This window comes from Spinacia oleracea, chromosome 3, assembly GCF_020520425.1.
Source record: "Spinacia oleracea cultivar Varoflay chromosome 3, BTI_SOV_V1, whole genome shotgun sequence".
NCBI classification, from domain to species: domain Eukaryota; kingdom Viridiplantae; phylum Streptophyta; class Magnoliopsida; order Caryophyllales; family Amaranthaceae; genus Spinacia; species Spinacia oleracea.
In genome coordinates this window covers 57,905,414-57,927,595 of record NC_079489.1, presented here as the reverse complement: position 1 = coordinate 57,927,595, position 22,182 = coordinate 57,905,414, and the positions used below count along the sequence as shown (strand labels likewise).

The following is a 22,182-nucleotide window of genomic DNA, read 5'->3' as shown; positions in this document are numbered from 1 at the left end:
AAATAACGGTTTAAATATTAAAGCATGATTTTTTAGGGTTTTAATAGTTAGAAAATCATAGTGGGATGTTTATAAAGTTATTGTTTTCATGATTTTAAGCATGTTGAATATATTTTGAAGAGGTTTTAAATTATTTTATGTTGCTGGAAATTTTAAAAGGGGTGTTTTATTGGAGTTTATGATGATTTGTGACCATTAGTGTAGTAATCACTATGTTAGGAGGTTGAGTAATTAAGGTTTGATATTGGGGAATGTTCTAAATATGTTTAGGAAGGGTTTGAAGTACTCTAATGTTGTTGTATATTCATGGAGGTTTGATATGAATTTATATGGGTTGTTTTTAGGTGGAGAATTCTCTCTAGGCGACGTTTGAGATTGTTAAAGTGGCCTCTCAATTTCGTACGTACATACCTATGTGTTGATGGATGTGGTACTATGAATGGAAACCATGTTGAGTTTATGTATGACTTGATTATATTGGAGTCTGCATGTTTGATGTCGTTGTATAAATATGTTGAGCATAGAATTATACTATGAGATTTTATATTATGTTGGCATGATTGATTTATGCAAGCATGTTGGTTGGGAATTTATATTATTAATATATTGGCATGGATCATGATTGATCATTGTTCCCTCTTTAGTATTTCACTACTTTATGAGGACTGTGCACCTTGTTTAGTAAGTTGATATTTTACACCTATGAAAGGTAGTTGACCGTTGGTAAAGGAAGGATTGAATTAATTGGAATTAATTCTAGATTGAAATTTGTGTGACCACTTATTTAATTTCTAAGATAAAAAGAAGTTGTGATTATTTGTTGATTATATTATTTATGTTGTCGATGAGTCATAACAGTATAAATTGAAAATTCATGTAAAGTGAAACCGGATAGCAATATCTTTAGACTGTGCACGTCTGAAGTGACGGACAATTAGGAGTTGGAGTTCATGGTGGTAGCCCATGGATTTTTCTGGGACCGGATTGATCACCGTGTTCTATTTTAATTAAAATGTTCCTCGATGTCGTAGGTCATAGGAATATGGAGTCGCGTCCATATTATGTCTTCCAAAAGGAAGGTTATTTCAGTTAGACAACTCAGTCCATTGACTAATCCACTTAAATGAATTGTTATTCAAAGTTAGTCTAGTAAAAGTTATATGTGAGCTTTTATATTGTTACTTATTATTGTTTATTATTGATTAGTATTATGTTATGATTGTTCGTTTATTAGCATCATGTTAGGATTGTTATTTATTCAATGTAGTACTCAGCTTTGTTGATTACGTGCTTTTGTTTGTGTATGTTGATCATGGCTATGCCTTATTGATCATGTAATGACCCATTTTGGTGAGAAGTCTTTAGGGATCAATAAGCATTGTCCATTTATAGGTTTGAAGATGATGCATCATTGGGTTCGGGATTGAAGAGCTTGTGTAGTTATTTATAATTTCCTAAGCTAACCTTGGTTTTGATTTATTTAAGTTGACCTTGGTTTGTTCTAAGTTGACCTTGGTTTGTTAAGTGGACTTTAGATTTTATTGGTTGGTTTTGAGAGTTAAATGATGATTGACTATTTATTCTATAAAGTTATTATTATGTTTTTCGCGGAAAAATTCTGAATAAGTCGATACGTTTTCACACGGGAGATAATGCCTTGACAATTCTCTATATTTTATATTAAAATGTTACTTTAGAAAAGAGAGAATTGTCGGGGTGTTACATTTTTCTTGTAGATTTCTCATTTGGATTCATGTGTTAATATTGATACTGTTTTAATTAACTTAATTGTATTTTGTAGGCCTTAATTAACACATGGATCCGTACATTGATTTTTTGTTAATTATGCTTTCATTTCGATTATTAGCTTAAACAAATAAATTCGGAAGCAAGCGCTCGCGCAGGTGTCCAACGGTGCTCGCATGTTGCTGGCGAGCCACGCTTGCTCCGACGTGTTGCGTCTGGTACAGGCACGAGCTGCCGGCCTCTGGCACTCTATTCTGCCAACACTAAGCTTTGAAAACAACTTGTTTCGTAAAGTACAAACGCTTTCCACAATCTTACTTTCCACGAGTAGAGTTTTCTGTTCTTTTTTAAGAGCTTAACGATTTAATGGATAAACTCCTTGCAGCATCGATGCTCGAGAAAGCATGTCCCGATGTTGAACGTTCTGCATCCAATAAAAAATTATAACTGCATTATTTAATTAATTTTTGCGGGTAGAATTAGTCCCTTAATTATGTAATTAATGCGACTAATTGCATGTATAATCATGTTTTGATGCAACTAATTGCAGGGAGCAATAATCAGGAGTGAGGGTTTCCCGTCGGTTCAAGTCGCGTGCGCCTTCATACCACACTTGATCAAGCATGGCCAACTAGCTTATGGCGCGGCACGCCAGGTGTAGCGGCTTACTCTGGACCTGGTTTGCTTGGCAGACTCTGCGTGAAGCCGAAACCACGCTTCGTAGCTCAATTGTGTAGCTTAATTCAATTAAATTCGAAGCATTATTTAATATATTATCTATGCTTATATTTCATGATTATTTATAATTATGGTATTTACATTAACTTTCATTTTATGTTGTAGGATTATGGTAATTAATTTTGCATGATTTGCATAACTAATGTAAAAACTATTGCTTCTAACTTGTTCTATTTTGACAATTACTCCCTCCGTCTCTTTTTGTTTTTACGTTTTCTTTTTTTGGTATTTCAAAATGTTCTTTACATTTCCTTTTATATTATCACATAAATAACTTAGTATTCTATCAAAAAATTTGTGTCCAATTATTATTTTAACCAATTAAATTCATTGGGTCATTTAATCTCTCAGACTTTTTCATTGGGACATTAAAATTTTCTCATTTCCCAATATTAGAATTTTGATAAAAGTGAAAACATTATAAATAAAAGTAATTTATCTTGTTTAAATAAAAAAAAATGAGGAATCCTGATGCAAATTAATTATTCGTTAAAACGCGTAAAAAATACCAAACGTAAAAAACAAAAAGAGACGGAGGGAGTAGTAATTAACATCAATTATAGAAAAGTAGGATAGTAATTGAAATCTTTTAACAACCTACAATAATAATTGACAAACTCTCAAATAATATAGTGCCGAATTGTATAATGCAATAAAAAGTTGTAGCTTTTTTTAGTTAAGAATCCAATATGGTTTTCTAAGATAATAAATGTATATCCAACTATCTCAAAAAATAACAGATAAAAAAATTAATCAATAAAAAAATGCATCTCAAAGAAAGATATGGTCTCCCGTCAAAATAGGAACATTTAGAACACAAATCGCTGTAGGCATAAAATTGATACTAGTCATTGCAGATTTGCATCATACTTAGCTAGCTAGATAACTTACATCTATAGTTTGTCATCATTACTTCTCCACTCCAAGAACAGATGTTGCAAGTAATACAAACTAGGAGAGCAGCAAAATGTGATTGCCAATAAACCTTCTTAAATAATCTCACATCTCTGATGGCATTCAAGGCCGCACACTGAATCTTCCCTGGTAATTATCAAGAACCTGAATGACCTTCAGCAGCCGTGGTTCATCTTTAGGTACCTCACGCTCCTGATTGATTGAAGTACATAGGTAAGTATATGTGGAAATATAAACAGTAAGCTGCAAACGTGATTAGATAAGCATCTAACTTTCTTATTTCTCACTTCTACTTATTCATTTAGGCTCCATTCGTTTTACCAGAAACACTTTTCGAGCCGTTAAGTTGAAAATCATCACAATTTATGGAGACAAACGCTGGAGCCTTAAAGGAGAAAGACATTCAATAAATCATCACAATTTATTAACCAAATCACTAAAGTTTCTAATATATAAAAGACCCTCTAGAATTCAAGAAAATTTCCCAAGCTTCAATTGTACAACCAATAATTATTATGTTATCCCAGAGAAACTAAAATCATAGAAACAAGGAAAAATTTAATGTAATAATTCAACCTTTAAGCGGTCCGTTAAAACTGTCCAGCCTTTTGATTTACTAAGAATAATCCATCATTATAGGATACCTTCCTAAATTGGGCCATTGAAAAAATTAACCAGCTACAATAAGTGGACATGTCTACGTGCCAGTTACTCCCCCTTAATTATATTTATTCGCCGCTCTAAAACCAGCCTAGCTCCTCAATTTTCCATTTTGTTACCCTCTTCCCTCCTTGTTCCATCCTTCTCATTGTCAATTCATCATACTTGCATTCTCTCAGTCTCACTTGTAAATAACAACAGTGGCATTTTCTTCTTCTCAATCGTCATTAATTCATCACCGTGTGCATCATACTGAACATGGGTTTGTGTAACATCATCATCAAGATTATCACTAGAGATAATAAGGCTCAGCTTTTTCGAGTTTTATGGGGATCTGAACTTGGATTTAGTGTTGGTGGTTTCGTGACTGTTACTGAGCTTATTTTTTGTTTTGTACTTTAAAATGAAGAGATAGATGGGCCAATTTTATTAATTTTGAACTGGATACCATGACTTCATTGAAAATCCAGCTTATAGTTCAATTTGGGAACTTTCACTCAATCTATTTACTCCTGTCTATATATTTAAAAAAAAAAATCTGAATCCAATTAAATTGGGGTACAGCAACATCCATGGATGATTGAGGGTGAGAGATGAACTCCCCTTCCGTGTTCTCTTCATCTACATTTGTGCTGCTGGCAGGGGATGATATGCAGGCCATTGATTTGGATTTTTCTTATACGAGGCAGCCTATGGAGGGTGAGTTGGACCTGATTTCGACGTACGCTGGTGAAAGTTCAATATTGAGATTAGAGTTGTTGAGGCTAATAGATGAAGCAGCAATCGTGGTTGGGGATGACAAGGTTCTGAAGGAGATATTTGGAGAGGGAGACCAGTGAAGAGGAGAGAGCAAGGTTAAGGGGAGGAGGAAGAGATAAAGGCAAAAAGATTAAGAAATAAAACCTACGTTACTCCGACACTCCAGTGGAAGGTGGGTGTCGATGTCGACACGTCTCGACTCACAACACGACGCTCGACACGTGCCCGGGGAGGTGTTGACACAGGTGTCGGAGAAGGATCCAAAATTCAAGATGAAGAGATATATAGCATTGCAGGTAATAAATTAGTACCGTAACCAAAGGCACTGGATCTTGAAGCTAATACTAATTTGTTGCTATCGTCGTCACGAATTCCACACCCTAGCTCTAGCGATTGAAGGTTGGGGAAGGTGAAAATATTTTGGGGCTTTCATTGTAGAAAGAAAAAGGAGTTGAATGCACCCGTCAATACTTGTTTCATTAATAACTGTCTTCTTGAGAATCAGCCATGGCTTTCCGTCATTTTTCTTTTGTGTTGTTGGTTGGTGGGTCCTTGCTCCTCTTTCTTTTTTACCTTTTTTTAAATAAACTAGGGTGTGGGAACAAACCCATATGATATCTTTCCCAAAGTCTTATTACTCAACTTTTTCTATTTTTTATATAATACCTTTGTTCCTGAAAACTCTTTTCGCTTTCCGTTTTAACTTTATTTCATTTTTGGCATATAATTTTACATTTATACTCTCACTTGGCCCACCAGGCCACCACAACATACAACTTGTCATATTTTATTATGGGAGTCCACCACAACTTACCTACTCACAATACTTTAATACTCCTGCCGCCCCACATTATTCGTTACATTTACCTTTGCACGAAATTTTAGATGAAGTGGTTGTTTAAGTATTTTATTGAAAATGTAGATGTGATAGGATTAGTGGGATATTTTTTTAATTGAATGGAAGAAGGTGTGGGGTCCAAGCTTTTGTTAGTCGGATAGAGAGACAATAGAATAATTGTGGGACCATTCCTAATTAGAAAGTGTAATAAATAATGTGAGACGGATGAAAAAAGAAAGTGTAACGAGTGATGTGGGACGGAAAGAGTATTGTTTTCCACACACTTATATTGTTAAACAATTTATAACTACTCATTTTCCCACTTGATACCTCCACCATCACATATTCATCAAAATTCCTTAACTACCGTGCAAATAGTAAGCGTAAAGATCGTTTGAGAACGAAGGTAGTACTATGTTTACTTTTTCAATTCTTTTTATCATTAAACCTTTTAAAGAATCTTCATTCTTATTATTTCTTTTTGTTTTTTTGTTACTTTTTTTTTGTTAATTTCATATTTTTTGGATTTAATAACTAAATTTTTTATATAAAAAGTGTCAATTTTTTTTATCAGACACTTGGTATGGTAGGCGTGTCTTAAAAAAAAATCAAGACACTCCTTTGAGACACGCCCATGTCGTCGATCACCGATCATTTGGATTGTTTTAAAAGGATCGCTCAAAGGTGGAATTATTAGAATATTTTTCCTAGAAAAAAACAAAGAACCACACAAAAATGTACCAAGGCGATGTGCCCATATAACCAGAAGTTGTCAAATGAATTTAACTAAATTAAATCATGTGCACTTAGGCTCTATTCTATTCGACTTATTTTGACTGGACTTATATTATCTGAACTTAACTAAACTTACCTGAACTTATCTAAACTTTTCTGAACTTAACTGAACTTATTTTATCTGAAATAACTTATTTTGTCTGAAATAAACTTATTTGTGTGTAAAAATTTCTAAAAAAACTTATTTTTTCTGAACTTATATTATCTGAACTTAACTGAACTTTTATTTTGTCTCAAATAAGTCAAAATAAGTCGAACAGAACAGAGCCTTATCCTCCATTTGAATTAATATAAACTTTTTAGATTTTTTACAAACAAATAGTAAAAGGTATTTAGGGTCAAAGTTGTGTCTTGGCAAAGTGTTACAATTCTTTTGAAGTAAATGAAGTATATTTTAAGGGTCCTAAATTTACTAATAAGAGGATCTGATAACTAATCCATTTGTCAGAAATTGTAATTTCATACTCCACAACAACAGCAACACCACCATTTATCGACATCATCGTATCTGCTGCCAATGCCAATGGAGTGTAGGTTGTAGCCGATGTCAATCTACAAAGCTTTACCTCCTAGGCTCCTACCACAATATCGAAGCAGCTTTCTAATGGGCCAAGTGGTGAGAAAATGTATATTTTTAAGGAAAAATTGGCCTCAATGACACCAACTATGGTCGAGGAGCATAGAACAAAGGAAACTAACGTGAAAACATTACACAATACAAACTATCTCCCTAGGTGCATGTAGTGACATAAATGAGTCCGGAAACAGGATCCCACGAGAAAATTACAATATTCATTATTATATAATTATTATTTATTTTCTTTATTTAAAATCTTTTATTCAATTTTATCAAGTACCCCCATGCGTGAATTCTTTCCTTCATTCCTACTCCTCCCATTAATTCCCCACACTGCAACATCCATCAAAACCCCAATTCAATTTCTCTTCTCCCCAATGAAGAACCTTGAATTTGAAGTTTGAGTTAATGATCCTCCATGATATAATTTCATGCTAAATACACCTTCCCCCTCAATGTTTTTCGTTGGCTTTTGATGGATGTTGGAACTTAAAATGTCAAGAATTAATGGAAGAAATAAGAATAAAGATAAAAAGTCAGATGGCATTAGTTCGTGATGTTTTATGCACCTCGGCCATAGTTGGTGTCATTATGGCTAATTTTTCCCATTTTTAATGAAAAGAACCTCTGTTTTTTTGTTGTTCTTCTCACTTTCCGTTTATGGTTGTTTTTCTGTTCTGCTCACTTTATTTTATTCCATTTTTGGCATACCCCTTTACCATCTTACCTCACAGTATTCCACCTTTCTACCCTCTCTCTCCCCACCTGTTTCTTATACCAACCCACCTTTTTCAAAATGTTTTTGGAACAATAGAACTAGGTTTTTGATGTTGCAACAGTAGTAAAGAATGAGATCAAAGGGGTTGTGCACATAACTTTTTTGCCACCACAATATACCCAAGCATCATTGCAATCTAATGTAGACAGTGAGAACACCCCCCCCCCCCCTTCACATGCAAAAAACGAGAAAAGGATTCAGAAAAAGAGTTGAACGTAACCAAAAGGGAGTAATCCCTTTCCCTTCCTTCCATTTGAAAACACTTGAGCCAAATGCCCTTTCAGAAAAGTGTTACTACAAAAGGGATGGGGAATAACATTAAGAACATGGAGGCACAAGTGTATGTAAGGAATTCTTCTTGGGAGTTTTTCAAATTTGATCCAATCTAGTGTTCCCATAAGGTTGTGCATGTGTTTCCAGAAATAGCACAGTAACATAATTTGAAGCATGTCAAAAGAATAGAATAATAAAGGGCAATGGACTAACTTTTAAACCAGCAAAGTATGCTTCCACAACAGGCGGAGGAGGAATAAAGTTTCGAGCTTGCATCAGATCCCACAAATAGTTGGCTGTGGTATATCCGCCAATCTGCAATACTCAATAATAGATAAATAAATACAGATGCAATGACATGGAAGGAACCCTAAACCCAAGCCAAATAAGGAAGAAAAGAAAATCCCAAGTCACAAAGAATACCTTTTCACCAGCTGCAATCAGGAGAAGATCACTAGCCACTCTTGGGTTCAGGAAGATGTTTTTTGAGGTCATACTTACCTGCAGTAAACAATGAAGCAATTGAACCATGAGACTAATAAGAAAAGGAAGACGAACTTATAACAGGAGTTAAGAACTAGCAGACATACCAGTGCATCCTGAGCTATTTGCATACCCTTAGGAGTATGACCGACCATGGCTCCTTCTATTAGAGTCTGCAGTTGAAACAGAACAACCAAACGTAGCACACAATAAGAAATCAAGTTACAATCAAACAGTATTGGGCTATTTGTGAACGCAACCACATACCCACTCTCGCCTGCACACCCATCCCCCACCCCCCCCCCCCTTCTCCCACAACACCTAAACTCCAACAAAAGGCATGCACAAACACACAAGCCTGTCCTCATATTGTAAGTGATATAGTCATCATCGTTAGATTTTACTTTGCAACAATATAATAATCATACAAATGAGAACTTTCGACTACATACCCTGAGAAACTAAGATTTTAGCCTTTTAGGTACCATTTCAAGCAGCACAAACATAACCACTTATCATTGTCGATTAAAAATCTCCACATTATAAAAGACAAGATTAATATTTGTTTGCCAATTCATCCTGAACAAAGAAATAATAGAAGATACCATATGGTCATTTGTTGGAACACGTACCACAAACAATTCAACAAATGGTGGCCTCCCAGAATTCATAAACTCCTCAAATACTTGACAACCACGATCCAGGTTCCCTGAGTGCAAGTAGCACCTGCACAGATATTTCAATACAACAAAAAATAGGCATGACTATCATAAAATATTAAAATGTGTAGTCCAAGGCAGAGGATTAAGAATCAGAGGAGCAGTCCAGCACAAAGCCTAGAAAGAAGACCCTAGAAGCTGAGAAGCACACAAATACAAATGGGTAACAGAAACTAAATAAATGAGCAGATGAATGAATGAAACCTTAAATGCGCTGCAGGGAACCATCTAGCGTTACTAATCAGGATAGCAGTGTAACCCCTGCGGTTGGATAAAATCCACAAAAAGCAAGAATGAATGGAAATCTACTGCTGGGAAGCCACCTAGTAAGGTTCTGATGAAAGAATCAGGGAGCCTATATAAGCTTTTGAGAGAAGAGGGGAAGTGGAAGATGAGAGGAGGAAAATCATGGAAATACCAGGTAAATATTAAGGTAATGAAGCAAACTAGAGTGAGATTACTGGGCACAACGGAGACAGAATAAATTAGAAGCAAAAAAAATAGATATAAAAAGATCCTACATTGATAAGAAACTAAAAGCAAGTAAAATGCATCCAATAGCATAAGATTGACTTCCCTTAAGTACGTAAATAATAACCAATGAGAATCAACAAGCCACCAAAAACTAATAAAATGATTGATGGTGTCCTCTAATTTCATCAACTTGAGTGTTCCTGAACTATTTTATTAATGCTTTCTCTCTCTGTGACGACAAACTTATCTAGTATAATGAAGAAAAAGAAAAGGCAATTGTTCTCAAACAGGTGGCTCCTTGGTTATAACGAGAACATACAAATTTCTTTGAACTTTCTCTCTGTAAAGTAGTCTCAATATTCCCAGGTGCAAGGACTGCAGAAGCAAGATGCCAAGGTCACTAGGGGATATGTAGCTAATGCTTTTACACCTAAAACATCTTGAACCACAATTGGTGGAATAATAAATGTCAAGTAAACAAAGGCTCCTTGCATATTCTGCTCATTTTCAAAACAAATTATGAGTCGATTTGATATTAGTTGGCTGGAAAATTTTCATCCACAACATAACTAGCTTAATTTAGCTAATCTCAATATGCATATATTTTCAACAAAAATTTTCTCAGATGCTGAGCAATGGATGAAACTCCAGAGTTGGCAGATTTTATGCAAGGCAATGCAGCAATCAGAAATTTCAACCAGAAGCCATCACTTTCTTCTACATCCACGAGTGTCGATTATCATATGTGTAAAGACTAAAGAGCACCACAGAGGGATAGTAGTCCCTGAATGTCCAACATAGAAGAGCATGTCAGATATAACTACCAACTATCAAAATCTAGCATCACAAGGTGAGACTTAACTTTCGCCATACTCAAAGATATGAAATTCAGTTGTTAGGGCCATGAGTCCTCCTAGACAACCCAATGGAACAATAATATTCACTATGGTTTAATAATACAATAAAGTACAGAAAATTTTGTTTCATACCATCAGAAAATCAACGGTGATAGGGGGGGGGGGGGGGGGGATCAGGCACAGTAATACCAAAAATCTTGCAAAACCTAGACATGCAACTATACAAATATAAATGATGTAAGAGAAATGGGTTAAGACCAAGCTCTTCAGGGTGGGTCAACGGGCAAAGAGGTAGGGACTGGCCTTAGCAGATGTTTGACTGATTGTGTGTCCACATGGATGACATACGTTTGAATCTGATGTAGTAAAAGAACAAGGTCAGAGAAAAACCCTTTCTCCCATTATCATAAAGCTTGAAGCAATTGGCAGTACCCATAATTCCACAACTTAATTCAGAAACAAACAGGAAGCATATGGTAAGGCCCTGTTCTTTTTTGCTTAATTTCAGTTTCAGGACTTAGTTCGCAGTTCAGTTCAGTTCAGTTCAGTTCAGGAGTATTCAGTTCAGTTCAATTCAATTCAATTCAACTTAATAATAATAATAAGAATAATAAGAATAATAATAATATTTATTATTTATTATTTATTATTATATTACTTATTATTTATATTTATATTAAAATTATTATACATAACTAATTATTTATTATTAATTACTTTAATTTATTATTTATCATTTATTATTATTTTTAGTAATTAATTACGGATTATTAATTTATTAATTATTAATTATTTAATTATTTAGTTATTAATTATTTAATTATTTATCATTTCGTTATTAATTACTTCCTCCATTTTTTTAATTGCACCATCTGAGATTTCACGCTTGTCAATGCACTATTTTAACCACTAATATCTCTCATTATACATTTTAAAAAGTTATAAAAATTTGATAATTTGAAAGAGTATTTCGAGACGAATCTAACAAGATCCCACATGAATATATTTTTCTTACATATAAATCACAAAAAATAACTATATAAGAATATGGGAATAGTGCTAAAACCAAGATGGTGCAATTATTAAAAAATGGAGGAAGTATTAATTATTATTTAGTTATTAATTATTTATTATTTAGTTATTAATTAACATTTTTTATTATTATTTTGTAATTAACTAGCGATTACTAATTATTAATATTTAATTAATTATTTATTTATTTATTTATTTTTTATTATTTATTTTTATTATTTATTATTTATTATTTATTATTCTGTTAAGTTCAGTTCAGTTCAACTCAGTTCAGTTCAACTCAGTTCGGCTCTAAAGAACAGGACCTAACTAGACCGCTAATTATGAATTCATGACTCCTTTTACTCCATTGATATTGCTTTTTTTTATTCTCAAAAATCTACCAGACCACCAAGCATCAGGACTCGAATCCTCTTACTTCATAGCGTTTGAACATCAGTTGTATAGCTGTCATGATAAATTTCTGGAATCTGGGACTGATATTTTGTATAGTGATAGTCTAGCTTTAGGTTATCTTAAGGACCTCTGTTGTTGTCCATTGTTGAAACAGCCATGGTTACTAACAATATTTTATCACTAAAATCCGCCATCAAGCCATCCAATTAGCTATAAATCCAAGATCATGACTAATTTGAAATAAAGATATGAGCATCAAATGCCCATTAGAATCAAAACTCTGGCACCACTCAACCACTCAAAGTACTGTAATGATTACAAAGGAACGGATTAAACTGTGCTCCTAACAGATGATAGAAAAGCCTCTAAAGGTGAAAGACATGAAGAAGAGTGTGTGGTAAATGCTATAACTTTTCCAATAATTGTGCTACTCCCTTACATACCACTTGCTTATTCAAACATACTAAAAACATGAGTTTTGTGGGTGTACAGCTTGATCGCAGAGCTTCTTTGAAGCTTTCTTAAGAACAAAAAATTGTATGAGAGTTGAGAAAAGGCAGGATGAGAGCAAAGTTATAAAAAGCACGATTGCAACTCCCTATAGCCTAGGCGCAAGATCAAGGTGCATGACACGCATAAGACCATCTTGTACGTGAGGTGGGTCGTTACTTTTCATTTTTTTTATTTTTGGCTTTTGTGGTTCAAAAATTCAGTAGTTAATAAAAGTTCTCACCAAACGAAGGACCCAATCTCAAGGCTCGGTTCTCGAGTTGAATGTTAATTATACAACAAACTTACTCACACTAAAAAATAACGGGAGAACTTAAGTTGAGGGGTGGTAATCATGTCCCTAATTCGCTAGAGTTCCTAACTCGCACTAAAAGAGAAAGCCTAAGGAAACAAAACAAAAAACTGAAAAAGTGACCAAGTCAATATAATCCCTGTGCAAATGTACACTTTTGAATTTTACTACAAAAAATGTGAGCCACAAAATTTTATGGATATATCAGAGAAATGGAAGGACAAAAAGCTTGGATTAGTAAGACTTCATCTCAATTACTCAATAGTTTGTCAGTTCCTCTCATTCCAACTTCTACTTACACCACCAAATGGCAATTAAATTAACTACAAGAAATCAACAAGCTTTTTTCCTTCAGCCTCCTCTTAGAGCATCTCTAATGGTAAGCTAATTTGACAATTAGCTTGTTATGCCACATAAAATTTCAAGTTATTTCATTGTCTAACTAATTTATGCTCCAATGGCTAGCAAATAGCTTGTTATTTAAATTGGTCCTACTTGTTCCACTTGTCAATTATTTATTTGGCAAATTTGGGAGCTAGTTGTCAAGCGAATTAGCTTGTTTAAGCTAATTTGCTTGGCCAAGCTAATTTATTATCTTCACTCCAATGGTCTAGCTATTAGCTTGAAACTTTTATAAATTGCAAGTTAGTCCCTAGCTACTCTTACAAGCTACATAAACTTTTATAACATTATGTTTGAGTTTAAGTAAAGCTCCAGAATTTGATTCCAACATAATTCGCATCATTGGCATCTCCATGCCAAACAATAAAATCAACGCCAGCATGTTCAATATGATCTAGTGAATATGAAAACCATTCCAAGACACCACCACCTTGAGGTATTCTACCCTATTATGAGCCAGGATTTACTCTTTTACCCTAACCCAAACAGACTTCAGACGCTCCAAAATAAACAAAATAGTTATGGAAATATCAACACCAAGAAGAAGAGAGTTGGTTCTGTTCCACCTACCAAATCTCTCTATTCTACTTTCAGCAGAGTATTTCTTTTATCTGCAAATCTACACACTCATTTCGTTTTGAGTGCTTTGTTGATTAGATGAAGTGGTCTGATGCCAAAAGGTCCAAAACCTCCCACCCAATGTTAAATGGAACGCCGGTCGGAGTGGAACATGGTAAGGAAATGCTGAACGCTGCCTCTAAAGGTTTCCAGACATTGAGTTCTTTTTTTAATATAATTTTTAATTTAAATATTATATATAAGACATTTATTTACTAGTGTAATCAGTTTGAAAGAGTAGGACTGCTCCTTACCAATCTTATAAAAACGAGTAGAAGCCCAAAGTAAATAACTAATTAAAGTCAGTTGTCCAACACCAACACCGTGACCATAACTGAAGCCTCTCTCTCTCTCTCTCTCTACAGTTGGGTTCGCCGAGCCGAATCGCGAACCGGTTTACGAACCAGATGTAGAACCGCAGCGACCTGGGACGACTGAACCCGGTACACAGAACGTGAAACAGGTAATACTGCTCCCACCCCCTTGTACTATCATCCTAAGATCATGATGTTCAGTATCATCCACTATTCTGTACAAACTTCGTATGTGTGCTCATGATGTTCATTCTCATCCTAATAGCTTGATAAAGAATTAAGAAATAATTAAAAATACTTAAAGAATAGTTAGTATAAAGTATAACTACTGTCAGGAAAGGATTATAATGATAAGAAGCCAACTAGCCATCGTCATTGAGGAAAAAGGAAATCATACAACCAAAAGGTAATTGAAAAAGGTAAACAAAAAATTTATCTAAATGGGCACTTCTCTCTAGTTGAAGCTTGGACATCAAATGTACACCAATAAAAAATGAACCATACAGAAGCCATAAAACAATTCGTACTCACCTCATAACCTGCATAGTTGTAAAAGGATCAGGACGGTTGTTATCTTGCTCGAGCATCTTTAAAAGGGTTTCCATTGCCTGCCAAAACAACCCCAAAACAGAGTCATGCTATTAAACTACAAAGTAAGAAGTTCAGAAATAATCTAGCATAACAAGAAAAAATCATTTACCGAAAGAAGCTTATGGTAGCAAAACAAATATTTATGTTGGCAAGTCTTCTTACAAGTATTAAAAAGATTTGACTGTGGTCCTGCGACTCCTAGTCATTTAGGTATACTTCTCTCTAATATTTGGGGGGAGACCCTAGACGCCACACTTTTGAGGTTACTTAATGATACCAGAAAAGGGATAGAAAGGACTTCATATTCAGTTTGGATTTATAGAAAACGACGTGCTTCAATCAAAATAATTGCAAACATGGTCGAGCCACAAGTTCTTAGGATCACATGTGATAACTCTGATAAGGAGACAGATAGAGAGAGATAAAAGGAGGGACCAATGTGGTGAGGAGAGAGATAGCTAGCACTCTTTAGCCAAATAAGGTAAAGCTGCAACTAATTTGAAACTTCCTAGAAAGAGAAGTATTGCAACTCTTTTAGAATGGATGTATGATACCATATTAAGAGTTTCGTCAATATATTAATTGATTGCAAGAGTTCTACAATTTAATAGTGATAACAGAAAAGTTAATGGATATCCTACAAGGTGGTTAGAGGTTCTAGAGGATTATGATAAGAAGATCCACTGTTCTTTTTCTTTAGCTTTGGTGGTGAATGCCTAGAATCAAATTTGGTATCTGATACGCAAGGGAAGGTTTAGCGTTATGCATTTTGGTATATAATGGAGCATAATGCCAGGTATTTTTAATTTGTTCATCAATGTTTTAATGCTTTGTTAACCTATCGAGGTCAATATGGACTCTTAACTAGAGTTGTCAACGTTTGGCCCGACACGACAACACGACACAGACCGGGCACGAAATAAGTGGGTTAGTGGAGTCTTTTCGACCCGTTTACATAAGTGGGTCAAAACAAGTTTTCCGTTCCATAAATGGTTGGGTTAGTGTCGAGATTTTCTACATGAAACCGACACGGCTTTACCCGTTTAATGTAAACAAATTAAAGTTATTACATTTTAGCACAATACATATAAACAAATTAGAATAGTATGAATTGGTTCTTTAAATAAATTATATACTAGCACGTTAGGGTTTAGCCATATATAAATTGGTATAATGGGATACCAAAGGGGGCATAAGAAATTAAATTTTTGTTAAAGTTTTCTTGAAATTTTAACTTAAGCAGGTTAGACGGGTCCATACGGCTAACCGTTTAATTAAAAGGTCACGTCAATAAGGGTTCCACACGTTTAATTAATTGGGTCGGTTTAGTGTCGAGGGATTTCGACACGTTTAGACGAAGTTGACACGACACGACCTATTTGATCATAGTTCTACTATTAACATTATGGATATCTTATAATCTTTAGTGAGGGACTTAGATTCAGACGTTCTCCTTTAACTTATCTCTTGCCATCTTTAGGTAACCTCATGGTTGTGATAATTTCTAATAAATTAATCATTAGATGGAAGGAGAGTGCTTATGGTTGTGATAATTTCTAGTCACAAGTCCTTATTACTTCATTTAAGTCTTATTCATCTAATATCCCTTGTAAAACTAGGATGCTCATTGGTGTGGGTAGGAGTTGGAGAAAGTTCACAATTATTGAAAATATTCCATAAGCTTGAAGGAGTACTTAAATGTGCCTCTTGCCCTTTAAAGTGCTTTTCATCCTTAGAAGCTGGTAGCATACTTTATTAATTCATTTATTAACGGTTTAATGAATTCTCCCACGATCCCAATTATGATGGGTATAATCAACAATTCAACCAAAAGGATTCCACTTCAAAATATGCACCCTTGTAAGTAAAGTTTGGCAACCTGAATGGCTGAACCTCGAAATTAATTTTCCTCTAGCATATTAAGCTATCAAAAAGTCTTCCAGAAAAAAGAAATTTAGCGCACGGAAACATTTGTCACTGTCAAATGTCCACTAGGTATGATAATCAAATTCCATTCACATAGATGTGTGGACACTTTGTCAAGCACAATGAGGACACCAACCAATATTTTTCACAGAGCCTTGCTGCAACTTTCAATGGACAATGCATGTATGGCATGAAACAATAGTTTTTTATTATGTGAATATACATGGAATATATAAACATGGAGAAAATATACCGAAGACTCTTCAAGCAGGGAAAAAAATTAATTAGGAAACTGTAACCATGAATTACCTCTACACTGCAAAGATCCGCTAGAGCGTGAGATGCAGCATGATAAACAGTTAGCTTCTTATCCACAAACCAACCACGCCTATTAATATATTCTGCAGTTGGAATGTTGAACAACTCTTCAGGAACAACACCCATCATAACATTTTCAGCAGTAGCACCCATCTGTTCTGGTGAGGACCACCCTTTGGACTGCTCAACCAGCTCTATAATCTGTCAAATGAACACAGAATGATGATTCAATGGGACACAAGTATGAAAATAAATAAAAAATCAGTCAAAGCATATAAGCTTGCGGGTACATACTCTTGCAGCTGTATCATCAGCCAAAGGTATCTTGTTCCTATGAGCAGAAATAAGACCAGCATAACAGAATTTATTCAAGCCAAGACCAGCTGCAGTCATATCACGGACAATAGCATACCTACAGATAAGCTAGCAGGTTAAACATAGACAGTCACGACTTAGGTGTAGAAACAACACCTAGGAACAAAGTTTACAAGGCACTCAAATTATAGATTTTATTAGCAAAAAGATATAATATAGCATATGCCTTCCACATTTGTCATATAGACCAGCAGTACATAAGAAGAAGAAAAAAACCTTAGTCATAATCAATGAAAATGTATTAGGTAGTAAATATACATCTACCATCCTCTATTAAATAATCAAATTTCTAGACAATATTTGCTAAAACACACTTTCATCTACATGTTGGGGGAACTGTGCAAAAAAAAGAAAAAAAAAAGATAAGGGGTTGCCGATAAAAGAACAGAGACACATACACTCGATCTAGTTTTCCTGTGGTGGCACATGCATTAAGAAGACAGATGTAGGTCTGCCCAGTTGGTTTCACTTCATTTCTTTTCATCTCCTCCAATATCTTCAATCAGACAACAAATAAGTCACTAGACATAAGATACTGTAATGACATCCACAGATTTAATGAATCTTGTAGCAGAACCTATAGATTAGGACAACATACTTGAATTGCATGTTCGGAGCGCTTGCATTTCCCACATATGGAAATTAAGAAATTGTAGAGAGTCACCTACACAAAAGTGAACAGCAGATCAGATGGCATTAAGTGCAAAAATCCTTCACATCTAACTATGATTGCAGATTGCAGAAGGTAAAAAAAACACCTATAGAATACGAATAGATAGTTGAAAAAGAAGTCATTATTCTTCAAGCTATTAGGAGAATTCTAGACTAACCACAAAATTTCTATGATGCCATTTCATGATACAAGACTAAAGTGGCTTATCTACAGCGCATAAACACAAATCTCACTCATTCACATTGTACTTTGTAGGATATAACCATTTTTCTTCAATCCTTAGAAGTTTGAGCAAAATCAGCAATTTTTCACACGTAGAGAGATCTTTATTAATTCAAGCCCAGACACAGAGACATCTTTAGCATTTCAAGAACAGACATAAACAGGTCTTTAGAACTTCAAGCCCAGAAATAGAGCGATCTTTAGTACTTCAAGCCCAGAGTTTACAGGTGAAATAACCTAAAATGTCAACATTTAATTGTTGACACAATGAAAGACGACAGAGTTTCACCTCATATCCTCTTTTGAAGTTTGGAACAAGTCTGAGATTACAAGCTTCAATCTCTGTCATACAAAATTGTCCAGTAATAAATCTAAAATATTTCTAGATCGGAATTTGAAAATGTTCTTCCTCTGTTCTTTTTTAATCGCTGCATTTCCATTTCATGAAAGTTCACTATTAATTGCTACATACCCATATTTGGTATATTTTGGGATATGAATTGACATCATTGCCCTTACTGAATTTTCCCTTCCCATGTGACTTACTCTCTCACCTCCCTTTCTCTTACCCTTGGTTTTACTTTGGTCACCATTTTTACCTTTCTGTGCACAATGAGTATGCAGCGATTAATAAAGAACAGAGGAAGTATATGCTAGGTCCTATAAGCCTGAAGCCCCGAACAGTAGAAGAAAGCATTAGGTATTTGTGGATAATATTTTTCATAATCATTTTCTTTGCGTGATATTAAGGGAGGTAACAAGTTATGTTGTTTAATATGACACATCAGGAGTAGAACTTCCCAAAGATGCAAATTTAGCAAAAACCTCAATAAATAAATAAAAAAAGAATAGAATACTGCTTACACATGAAAGTTTCAGTACATAAATGCTGTCTCAAACCTCAGTCAGTCAAAACACCATTGTCTCCATCCCACTTCAATGGGCCAACTTCTATATCATCTTCGATATTCAAGAACTAGCCTTGACAGAAAGACGGCATGAGAAAACCAACCACATTAAGGGCATGCTTGCATTGGGGTAATGGATAGGGGTAATAAAAGTCAAACCACCTTAATAAAGGAAAATATAGGTAAATGGAGGTGGTTGCAAGGACGATGATGTGGTGGTATTATGATAGGAAGTGGTGGTGTTGTGAGGAGAAGGGGGGAAGGGGGGAGTTATTACCCCCAAATGAAGGTAATAATCAACCGAGTGGGATGGTGGGTAACAAATTAACAATTAACCCCATAATGAGGGTTATTCTCCCCTTCCTTTACTTTTCTTCTTACCAACACTAGCTTATTCCCTTTACCACTACTGCATCCGCTTTATCATCACCACCAATCACATTAATTTTTCTTACTTCGACATTTATTACCCCTTAATGCATTACCCTCAGGCCCTAAGGGAAAGAAAACTGGGAAAGCATAATCCTACATAATGCACTTAAGACCACATAGTATATTCCCTACGAACCCCTCCCCCACTCTCCAAGTAGGTCCTGGAATACCCAAAAACACCGTCAAAATTGTTGCAACTGAATTAATCATGGGGTGCCCCAAAATACAAAACACGGCTTAAAATGGGACAGGGCTTCAGTATAAACTCGAACGATCATGTTATGCACAAGAACAATTAAACAAAGAAACATAAATATCAATACAAAAGACTAAAAAATACCAAACTTTACATCAAATAGTTTAAAATTAGGATATACATACATCAGGTAGCAAACCCATTGCTTTCATTTCATCCCTAAAGAAGAAAGCATCCTGCAAACGAGCACCTTTCATCGTTCCGGCGATCAAAGAATGAAATGTATCTCTTGAAGGCTGAACTCCATCAATCATCATATCATCATAAACGTCCCTCAATAAAAAATGCCTAAAACAAAAAACACCATCATTCCAATTACTCCAAAAAAACCCAAACAAAACCTACAAATTCTGGACAAAAGGTAGACTAAAGAAAAGGGAATGCCTCAAATTCATGAATCAAGGTAAAAAGAAAAGAGTGGATTACTTGCGCTGAGCAGTAACAGAACCCACAACAGTATTGTACTCAGAAAGATTGTTTGCGTAATTTCTCCTTGTATATTCCTCCGGTTGAACTGCGTAGTGACGCCGTCCCAATGAGCGTAGAAAAACTCTGCCATGTCCTGCAAAATAAGATAAAATGGGAGTGAGATCTTATTGATTTTTAATGGGTTTTCAAAGTAATAAAAATGGAAGGGTTATACAATTACCATTGATTGATTGAAGAAGTTTCATGGTGTTTTTTCCCACAGTAATTGGACTGAAAAATGTTAGAGCGTCTTTCTTTCTCTGAATCTTAAACCCTGGTAGTGGTGGGTGCTCAGGATTTGCTACTCTTTGGAAATTTACGAGTTGGAAGGTGCAAAACCTTGTAGAGGGCTGTTGTTGACTTGTTTGCGGCTTGTGCGAAGAAGTATTATTCTGAGGGCTCGTCGGCTCACTTAGTTGGCCTTCCCTCGTTCTACAACGTTGGCCCTGTTACCTATAGAAAAAGGAGTAGGACTGTAGGGTGTGTTCCTTTACCTGAATTTCATCTTATACTTCCTCTATTTTTAAAAAAAAAACAAATTGCAACATGTGCTGCCATCATTTAAATGTTAGCTTTCGTCATATACTAGTTTGAAGCCCGTGCGATGTACGGATTTGTCAATTTCCGTACATCTTTATCTTATTATATCACCATCGATCTATATAAATGAGGTATTTTTACGATAAGTATTGTCTTTTTTTTCTATGCCTCTAATGAAAAGTTAAAACAACTTATTCAAATTGGATATAATTTCTTAACATTTAAAATTTTATGCATAAGACAATCAATAGAAAAACGGATCTTGCAGAATGGTTAATTCTATAATTGGAAAACTCACGTGAGTTATTCACGCGATCTCAACAAAAAGTAAATTATAAGGTAGTTGTTCAAAAAGTTGAATAAAGTAAAGGTAGTTGTTCGTAAATTTACATTTATAAATATGCAAGTGCAAGAACTAAATAGATGTTTTTCTTTATCTCATATTAAAAAAAAGAAAATTAACTCGTGTACATGAGTAACTCCGAATTCGAAAAAACAATGTATCTTGATGTTTTTGTTTACATATTACATATTTTGTCGTCTCCTTCGCCTTAAGCAACTTCCCTCGCAACAAAGTCTCCCTCATTAGTTCAATATCATTATCATCATAAACTCCATCCATCTTTGTTGGAGAAAAAGAGGAGGAACTTTTTATTTTTGTTGTTAAACTTTGTTACTCCCTCCGTCCCAGATTAGTTGTTACACTTTCCTTTTTTGTCCGTCCCAGATTAGTTGTTACACTTCTAAATTAGGAATGACCCCACAATTATTATATTGTCTCTCTCTTCCCACTATATTCTTTTTTGTCCTCACACCCTCTCTCATTCAATTAAAAAAATACCCCACTAACTCCTATCACATCTACTTTTTCAATAAAATAACAATTGATAACCAAACAACCACTTATCATCTAAAACTTTGTGCAAAGGTAAGTGTAACAACTAATTTGGGACGGAGGGAGTATTTGGTTCATATTTGTAGCACCGGCCTATTTGAAATTGGGATAATTTCTGAAGAAAAAAACTTAAACGTTTTGCTGGTGGGTAAAATTCACAATACACCCCGTGTGTTTATATATACTACGTGATCTAGGAACTTATTATCCCAAGAACTCTAATTATTTAAAAGATAAATTTAATTAGCTTATAATATTTGTATTTATCCTTTCTTTTACATATTTTTGATATTTATCTTATAGCTCAATATGAATATATCTTATCAAAATAGTATTATATTATGAATATAGGATAATCTTGGGTTTAATGGTGGCGAGACTATATTATATTATTGCTTTGAA

General features: G+C 34.7%; 1 protein-coding gene across 1 annotated transcript; it reads right to left on the bottom strand.

Moving 5' to 3' along the window:
• Window positions 1-3,104: 3,104 nt before the first annotated feature.
• Window positions 3,105-20,779, bottom strand: LOC110798772 (pentatricopeptide repeat-containing protein At4g35850, mitochondrial). Its single transcript, XM_022003970.2, has 13 exons — window positions 20,527-20,779; window positions 20,304-20,439; window positions 20,003-20,165; window positions 17,985-18,050; window positions 17,785-17,882; window positions 17,306-17,423; window positions 17,003-17,212; window positions 14,708-14,784; window positions 9,195-9,288; window positions 8,670-8,735; window positions 8,503-8,580; window positions 8,293-8,394; window positions 3,105-3,591 (listed from the first exon to the last, which is right to left on the bottom strand). Exons 1-13 carry the CDS (start codon window positions 20,549-20,551, stop codon window positions 3,502-3,504), a joined length of 1,323 nt encoding a protein of 440 aa, XP_021859662.1. The 5' UTR covers window positions 20,552-20,779; the 3' UTR covers window positions 3,105-3,501.
• Between the last annotated feature and the right edge of the window lie 1,403 nt (window positions 20,780-22,182).

What these genes read in the sequence shown, in the direction of transcription:
- LOC110798772 (XM_022003970.2), bottom strand. Translation starts at nt 20,551, where the DNA reads ATGAAACTTCTTCAATCAATCAATG. An exon ending in ACTTCTTCAATCAATCAATG is followed by an intron (nt 20,440 to 20,526) that starts GTAATTGTATAA and finishes CTTATTTTGCAG; the next exon opens with GACATGGCAGAGTTTTTCTA. An exon ending in TGATTGCAGCTGGTGAAAAG is followed by an intron (nt 8,395 to 8,502) that starts GTATTCTTTGTG and finishes TGAGTATTGCAG; the next exon opens with ATTGGCGGATATACCACAGC.